Genomic DNA, 9,329 nt, shown 5'->3' with positions numbered 1-9,329 from the left:
ATATCAGATAGCTTTCAAGGCTTTCAGAACCCCTTAGCAACCCCCTAGCAATGACCTAGTAACCACCCAGTGCATCATAGCATCATATCAGATAGCTTTCAAGGCTTTCAGAACCCCTTAGCAACCCCCTAGCAATGACCTAGTAATCACCCAGTGCATCATAGCATCATATTAGATAGCTTTCAAGGCTTTCAGAACCCCTTAGCAAACAATTGCCGTATAGCCAACTATCAATTAAATAGCCTAAATCAAGCAATCAAATCACTGACGAACGGCAGGCCTATTTTTGCAGTTTTGCCATCAAAAATGACAGTTCCAGTCCCGGGAGAAAGGGTGCAGAGGTATTTGTATGATTTGAGTAGCAGTTCATTCACAGGAAATGACATCACATAGTCTCAGTGAACTATGACAGGAAAAGCCACGGAGCGAACAAGGGCCGAATATCTGGATAACATCTCTTTGATATCGCTCTGGCAGGATGGGATGAATCGCGCAAGAACTTCCACACTACATCCTATGGTAAAATAAACACAAGCAGAGCTGCCGCTCGTCTGTAGAGCTTTACATAATGTAGAACAATATGGACACGGCCCAACTCTCCTTTAAGGGGGGGGTGGTGACATCGGAGGAGTCATGCGCTCGTAATCAATAGCTGCTGCCAAAGCCCTGGAAGAAAGTGAAGCCCAGTGGAAAATATTATGTTTGCCATTACAACATGGTGGACACAAATGAAAAACGCTCTTGTAATGGTTCCTGGATTTGTAATTCCAGAATAGAAAAATGAGGGGTGACTCCACTGGAACACAATGACAGCACTGTTTCCTAAAAGACCCGCGCCCCTCTAGTCAGGAGAGACGGAGAACGCTTTCCGAACGGCATGTGTAGGAACAGATGTCAAGGCTTCGTGAGCTCATTTTCTATGTTCACTCTCTCCAGGAAAGTCGCTTCAGCTGACTTCGATCGCTCGCACCGGGAAAAGCAGAATGTAAACTACTATTGAGAAAATAATAGAGGAATACAGCCATTCAGAACCCTGTAGCAACCACCTAGTAACCACCTAGAACACCCTAGCAATGGCCTAGTAACCACCCAGAACACCCTAGTAATGGCCTAGTAACCACCAGAACACACTAGCAATGGCGTAGTAACAACCCAGAACACCCTAGCATCGTAGCAGTTAGCAACCACCTAGAAATGGCCTACTAACCACCCTAGCAACAACCTAGTAACCACCTAGAACACCCTAGCAACTGCCCAGTATCCACCAGAACACCCCTAGCCTAGAAACAACCAATTCCACCCTAGCAACAGTCTAGAAACCACCCAGGACACCCTAGCAACCACCCAGAACTCCCTAGCCTTGCACTGGTGTGCGTCTCAATCAGCTCCCTAGCTCCCGAACTCGTAAATCAGTAGATTGTGTACACGAATTTGGTCACTGGTAAGTTCCCTGACTAACTGCACGTTGGGACAGTAATCACTCGAATTCCAGTGACATGATTACATGTTCTTACAACATTTCAGCCGAATATTAATTATACATGATAATTAGATGTGTTCATTACCTGTCTAGCGATGTGTGTTTATGTTGAAATATACTAAAAAACGGTCCGTCTTTTCAAATCTTCTATCACGTGTCATTATATTTATCGAGTTGGCTCATGTGGTTTACCCAGTCCACCCTAGCAACAGTCTAGCCACCACCCAGTCCACCCTAGCAACAGTCTAGCCACCACCCAGTCCACCCTAGCAACAGTCTAGCCACCACCCAGAACACCCTAGCAATGTCCTAACAACCACCAGAACACCCTAGCAACGCCCTAGTAACCACTCAGAACTCCCTAGCACTGGCAAAAGCAGTATTTGAACACTAAAAGAATGCCACACATAAAAACTCACGACTACCTAACGGATATCACCGAAACAAATACACTACAAAACTAAAACAAATCAGGGAAGCAACTCACCTTTCAGTAGCCAATCAGAAATATTCTCTGTCTGTCAATTATTTTTTGTCATGTAGGTTTGCTGACATTGGGTTGGCTATAATAAAATATAAAAAGCAAGCGGCATATCTTTTTAAGAACAGCACAAGCATAATTTACAAGTACAACATTCCAGCACAAAAATTATATCATTTCAAACCAAACAAAGGTATTTAAATGATTTAAAAAATAGCAATAAAACTGATTAGATACTGGTAAACCAAGCACAAGCAGTTGGGTTTTTAAAACCATTTGGCTATAAAAGCATCTTTGACTAATGACAGTCATGTATTCTGGCAGAGCAGAATTATTTGGCGTCACAGCTCAGGATAGTCACTGGTGAAGGGTTTGGGAACGCTTGCATTCTTGTGGTGCCATCAGCCAATCAGCATGATCATGATGTCAGTTTTCATCATCTACACCCCAGGTGATTGGCTCAGACACATACATGTCCATAAACAAATATGGCAGGTTTACACCACATCATCAGCTGTTAGGCAATACGTCTTAAACTGCTAGCAGCGTCTGGAACATGCTAGCTGGTTTCTGCCGAGCAAAACACAACATCATTTCAATACAAACCAGCTTAGATGGTCCGAGATGGTCTACAAGCCAACGACCCAGCTAACAAAACACAAGTCCTATGCAGTTCTAAAACTGGATTTTCCAGCACTACTAATTCAAAATGACTTAATACAAATATTAGTATGAATAAATGCAATTATTTATTGGCTATTGATGTTTACTATAGTAAAATCACATCATCAAGTCATGGTAAAGACTACAGATCATCTTTACTACAATGACACAGTACAGCACATCACCATCTAGTGTCGCAATATGGGAAAAATGAACTGAAACCAGATTAACCACAGGGTTACTCAAGATCTCAATGAACAGAAACATCTTCATACACCAGTTACTTGACTGATCAGAAGAAAACAACCAGTGACGTCCTGATTTGTTTGATTGCACACATGCAAACCAGGCTAGCTACAGACAAACGGTCCATAAAGATGTAAAGGTCGAACAAACCTGAGCTATGACACATCTCCAAAAGTCCTCAATCCAGGTGGCAAACGTTCTTCATCAGGACATCTCAGTGTCCAGACGCTCCTGCTCTCTGCGAGTCTGTGGAAAGAACTACTCAGTGCTGTCAGGACAATATTGTACATTCCCTTACTCTCACAGTCAGTTTGGTTTGTGTGTGTATCCAATGACTTCTAATCTCTGGATTTCGGTGGAATGCCACTTATTTGGGATCTCAGACAAAAACAGTCCACTTTTTTATTTTTTTAAACATCTCGTATGGAAAACTGGATGCCTGTTGCACTTTTTCTTTCACTATGTGATGGACAGACTGCATGAATATTAAATTAGCTGGAGGAATTTTTAGGGATGGAGAGCATATTTAGGGATCCTTTAAACTGTCAGGAATGCTTTGTGGTTGGATAACTCCAGCAGAAATGTTAATAATGCAGGCTACTGCCCAGACCAAATATGGTCATATTGTTACGTCTGGAATCAGGCTCCACATCTGGAATCGCTTCGAGCTGTTGAGTCAAGAGCCAAAAATAGAAGTCGTAAAGTTTAGAGCGTCTCTAAACGCGCACAGAATACTGCATTTCAGCATTGATGGCATAAAGCGTTTTCAGACAGTTCTAACTCCAAGTTTGAGTGTTTGAAAATGGATAAAATTCTCCAAAGCGCATAGCATCCTGTGGAATAATTTATGGTTGACGCGCTCGGAATGAACTCGCATAATGCCATTAATAGACCCCTGGGGACCACCACGACATGTTTCAATGGCGAGTAATAACGCTAATCTTTTGACATGACTTTACCCAAAACAAAGTAGTTAGTAATCATTATGTCGGTGAAATAATTCGCCAAAACAGGCATATGATTCCAACACACTTTAAGTTACTTTATTGTGAGAACGCGACTACACTCTAAAAAATGCTGGGTTGTTTTAACCCAACTTTGGGTCAAATATGGACTAACCCAACTTTTGGGTTAAAAATGTAATTGAAAAATTTAACCCAACTGCAGGGTTAGTCCATATTTGACCCAAAGTTGGGTTAAAACAACCCAGCATTTTTTAGAGTGTATAATTTCACGTTCGGATCGTACATCGATATGAAATAATGTCATTATGCATCACTTTATCACAGACTTACAAGGTACACATATCAAATAAACGTTTAGTGTTTTATTTAAAGCATCTTTAGCATGTATAATGGTTTAGCAAAGGCGTTAATTATGTTAAAACATAATAACATAAATAAACCTATACAGCTGCATCTATCTGACTCCAAAATGCAAAACAAAGTACAAGCTCCTTTACACGTTGGGATATGCTATTAGAACGTTTTATACCTATAGCCTAGATAAATAAAAGCTATGGTTTCAAGAATTAAAGTATTGAATTGTACGCGTAAAGAGAGCAGAGGGAGAGAGAGAGAAATATAGAGGGGGGAAACAGTAAAAAAATGTGTTCAGTGAGAGGGGGAAATTCATTTAAGACAGAAAAAAGAAAGTTAGACAGGGTGGTGCTTAGCTCGGATGGAGAAGCATTCCTCGCATAGCTTCGGGACAGTTCAGTGATGGTGACGTCAGGGCTCCGCTACAGTATAAAAGAGGAGCTGAGCGCGTCTTCACTCTCAGAGCGCTGCGCCTTCAGACGCACCAAAACAAAGCGAGAACGCGACGCGCAAACGAGGACTTAAACCCAGGAATTGTTCGTTTGACTCAACAATCTACAGTACACAGAGAAGCGAAGATGTTTGCTTGGGCTGTTATCGTCATCCTTATTGCACACTTTAATGTGGTAAGTTACTTTTATTACTCATGTGCTTATTATAGAAGTTGTGTGTGATGACTTGGAATAGAGAACTTACTCGAAGAAACAACCCACAGTATATTCATGGAATTATTGATCATTTAGGGGGCGTTTACAGTGGAGGATTAGTTTTTGAATGCACAAACGTGTCCTCCAGTTAGAACAATAGACACTGAGGTGCTAGATCCCTCAGTTATTTACATTAGAGTCTTACTTTCACTGGCTTTTTCTTAAACTTCTACATTTAGTTTGATCTTTGTTGTAAAGTGGCTTGAAAGTCATTAAAGTTTCCTGGTTTTTCTGCTCAGGTCTTCTCCAGCTGCCCAGCGACATGCTCATGCCCGCCAGAGCTTCCCAAATGCACGCCTGGAGTCAGTCTGGTCTCAGACGGCTGCGGCTGCTGCAAAGTGTGTGCCAGACAGCTGAACGAAGACTGCAGAAAGACAGAGCCGTGCGACCACACCAAAGGGCTGGAGTGCAACTTCGGGGCCATCCATGGGGCCACCAGAGGCATCTGCCGAGGTATGTTTCTCATTACTTTGTAAAAGACACCGAATGGAAAGCATGTGTGGATTGGAAGGGGGAAGGCTTTGTGGAAGGAAAAAATAAAAATAAGTTGGATGTTTGGACTTTTGCATTGGAATGATCAAAGCTCTGTGGACAGTTAGATTAAAATACACCTTTCGTTTTCACTAACAGCCAAATCCGAGGGCAGACCATGCGAGTACAACAGCAGGATCTACCAGAATGGAGAAAGCTTCCAGCCCAACTGCAAGCACCAGTGCACTTGCATCGACGGGGCAGTGGGCTGCATTCCGCTTTGCCCGCAAGAGCTCTCCCTACCCACGTTGGGCTGCGCCAACCCCAGGCTGGTCAAAGTGCCAGGCCAGTGCTGCGAGGAATGGGTCTGCTATAACGGGAAGACTAAGGAATCCATCGACAAGCTGTTTGGCAACGATCCGACGGTCGACGACACCGAGAGCGACCTCACCAAAACGAACGAGCTCATCTCCATCGTGAAGGCCGGACTCAAATCCTTGCCTGGTAAGATCAAACATGCTTTGGCTTAGCATGCATGTGTGATTTGTATACAAGCAGCGTTTTAAATAGCGCTTTGTTTGTTCACAGCATTCCGATCCCAGCCGGAATCCCGCCAGTTTGAGAAGTGCATTGTGCAGACCACACCCTGGTCCCAATGCTCCAAGACCTGTGGCACTGGAATCTCCACCAGGATAACCAACGACAACGGCGAATGCAAGTTGGTTAAAGAGACCAGGATCTGCGAAGTCCGTCCATGCAGCCAATCGCCATACACCAGCCTCAAGGTATGCAACATCCCTGCCAAAACAAACGCATTGCCTCATGTTATTTGCATGCATCTAACTTATCTTGTGTACTCTCAACAGAAGGGAAAGAAATGCAACCGGACCAAGAAGACCATGCAGCCGGTGAAGTTCACCTACGCCGGATGCTCCAGTCTGAAGAAGTACCGCCCCAGGTACTGCGGCTCCTGCGTGGACAGCCGCTGCTGCAGCCCACAGCAGACCCGCACCATCCGCGTCAAGTTCCGCTGTGAGGACGGCGAGACCTTCAACAAGAACGTCATGATGATCGAATCCTGCAAGTGCACCTACAACTGCGCCAATGGCAATGACGCCACCTACCCCTTCTACAGACTCTTCAACGACATCCACAAGTTCAGAGACTGAGCGCCGGCCAGGGAATCCCACCTCAACCCTTGCGTGACCGGGAGCGCGTCACGAGCGACGACCAATGGCAGCCCAGTTGCTCAATCGGGGGGCCCGTCTGCCGGCTAATCAACTACCATCTCCTGTTGTAACTAGATTCCCACGGAATTACGGACTTACATTATGGGGACTTTGAAGTGCACTGTTTGCTGAGGCCGCGTCAGCGTTTCGAAAAGGCTCGCTCCACAATGGAGTGCTACGTTTTATAGCTTCGTTATGGAGCAACCTGTAAAGATGCAGTTGTTAATATTACAATTCCTGATGTATATCTTGATGTCTAAATACAAAACATGACCCAAACTGTAGACTTGTATGTGTGTGTGTATATTCCCAATTGTAGATATGCACATGCAAAACATACAACTGGTAGACTATGAACCTGGTCAAGGTTGAGTTTGTCCATGTAATACTCCCCCTAATGCGGGTGAACGCATCCTCATTGTTTGGCAGCTAGAGAAATCCAACTCCACGACATGATTAACAACAGACTTTAAAGGTTGAATGAATGTTTTATTATTGTTATTAATATTATTTATCGCAAATGTAGCTTTTATTTGAACAATGCCATACTGGAATAAAGTGTAAAAATTATCTATGATCTAATTTTATATGTTACAAATAAAAGATTTATTTATGAACTAATCACCTTGTGTTGCGTTCTTGAATGTTGACAACAGTGCCAAAAGCACAGGTCATTCATGAGACACAATCTTTCAACGTTTAGAATTAAGGGCTGGTTATATTACAGCAGTTCTGGAAGTTTCTCTCGCTTCTCTCTGTTGAATGGAATGCTATTGGGGAACCGTAAGCCTTCACTTGCTTCCTACAATAAAACCTGAGCTGCTCGTTCATTTAGTTCCTTCAAGAAAACAATTAAGAGACCCAGCAATAGCGGAGAGCATGGAGCTGTGCCCGGAATCTTGAGTGCTTTTCCAAACTGAGCTCCAGTCGGTGTTTACAGGAGTTTTCAGAGCATAAGGCACAGAACTAAAACATCAGGAATCACAGGGGAGACGGGGAGGTCTTTATGGGGCGTAATGGTTTAATTTGTTAGACAACTTCTCACCAGACCCCCCTACATGATTGTAAAGCACTTTGGGTGTACAAAAATACACAATAAAGCGCTATATAAATGCATCATTCATTCATTCAACGATTAATTTACTTGTAGCACATGCAAGACCCTGCACATGGGTTTAATGAATATCGATCTTATCTTCGATCGGAGACCTTTAGCTCCCCAATCACGCATTATTAAGAACAGATCTGTAGGGCATCTGTCCATCTTCCCTGTCTCTGACTCCTCCTTCAGCTGGAATGATATATCTCCAGAGAGGTTTGATCCAGGTGAAGGAAATCCAGCCGAGGAATGCAGACACGCCGATGGTCGACAGATGTTGGAAAATATTTGGGGGCAGCTCGTTCGGTTTGGGCCATCCTGCTAAAAATATGCCACTTCTGAAAGAACAGAGATCCTGCCCTAGAGCAAGTTCAGCTTTATGACATCCCAACGGATGATGGGAACACAAACGGACGGTTATATCACACCACGGAGACCTTTAAGACAAAAAAGTTGAAAAAGCAGTTTCTATCGGAATAGGACAGCGATCCAGACGTTTCCTTGCGATATGATGCTGCAGACCAAACCCGCAGCAGTTTAGCTTCTAAAAAAGGGAATAAAATGGCAAAAACACAAAAAAACAACACAGATGACACTGGCATAGTCAAATTAAATGAAAACTGTCAAGTCATTTTAACGGTTTTCCACTAAGCATCATGAATGCAGAGCCATTTGTTATGCTTTTTTTATTTTGACATCTTATAGGAATGAAACAAACAGCTTGAATAAACCTACATGCACTTTTTTGTGCATTTAAGTCTTTTAACAGGAATAAAGTGTTAACAGATTGGGTTTTAAGGTCCGTTTATAAGAGAAGGTTAATATACATCATTTTTCAGTCCTGAGGTCTCTCTCCTCTTCAGTGGTATTCCTCATTCAAGTTTTACCTGTCCGTCATCTAACTGATGACCCCTAGTGGCCAAATACAGAGCTGCTGCTATGTTTTAAAGTGAGTCCACTCAAAAATGAACATTATGTTATAAACTGACTAATTATGTGGTCTCCTGCTAACACAAAAGAAGACATTTTGAAGAACGCTAAGGTCCAAGCAACATTGGACCCCATTGACTTTCAATGTAAAGACAGGGGCGGATTTAGTGATTTGGGGGCCCCAGGCAAAATATAGGCATCAGGCCCTATATATTTGCACATATTTACCTAGATCAACCTTGAGGTTCCTTTTTGTTGCGATGCTTGCTGCTGCACAATGGTGCACCACAGTTGTGTCCAGTGTTTTTAAAAAAATTTTCATGTACATGTTATAATTGCTTTCTTTCATGCTGTAGACCACGAAATAGCAATTGATTTACAGTTTTCACGAAAACAAAAGAAATTATAAAATGATAAACCTCACAATTGAGCCTTTAGACCATTTTTTAAAGAAAAGAGATGAGTCGGAAGCATAAATTATGATATTAATTTAAAACGGGGTTATGTGGGTGGATTTTCACATTGGTCTGAACAAACACTGCAGACGGGATTATTGAAAATGCACTTTCATTCTCTGCCAGCAGGAGGCGCTTTTGGAACATCAGAAATACAGCGGTGTCCCCGGTAACGACTGTAAACAAAGCAGCGCTGCTCATAAACGCTACTTTATCAGATAAAATGAAAATGTCACCTAAACTTTTCTG

General features: G+C 42.8%; 1 protein-coding gene across 1 annotated transcript; it reads left to right on the top strand.

Moving 5' to 3' along the window:
- The first annotated feature begins 4,656 nt into the window (after positions 1-4,656).
- On the top strand, positions 4,657-7,218 carry LOC107570245 (protein CYR61-like). Its single transcript, XM_016256453.1, has 5 exons — positions 4,657-4,815; positions 5,136-5,349; positions 5,527-5,871; positions 5,956-6,152; positions 6,234-7,218. The coding sequence occupies exons 1-5, from the start codon at positions 4,768-4,770 to the stop codon at positions 6,534-6,536; spliced, it is 1,107 nt and encodes a 368-aa protein (XP_016111939.1). The 5' UTR covers positions 4,657-4,767; the 3' UTR covers positions 6,537-7,218.
- The last annotated feature ends 2,111 nt before the right edge of the window (positions 7,219-9,329 follow it).

The sequence above is a fragment of the Sinocyclocheilus grahami genome, unplaced genomic scaffold, assembly GCF_001515645.1.
Source record: "Sinocyclocheilus grahami isolate Dianchi unplaced genomic scaffold, SAMN03320097.WGS_v1.1 scaffold1431.1, whole genome shotgun sequence".
In the NCBI taxonomy this organism is placed as follows: domain Eukaryota; kingdom Metazoa; phylum Chordata; class Actinopteri; order Cypriniformes; family Cyprinidae; genus Sinocyclocheilus; species Sinocyclocheilus grahami.
This window is presented reverse-complemented; position numbering and strand designations above follow the sequence as displayed.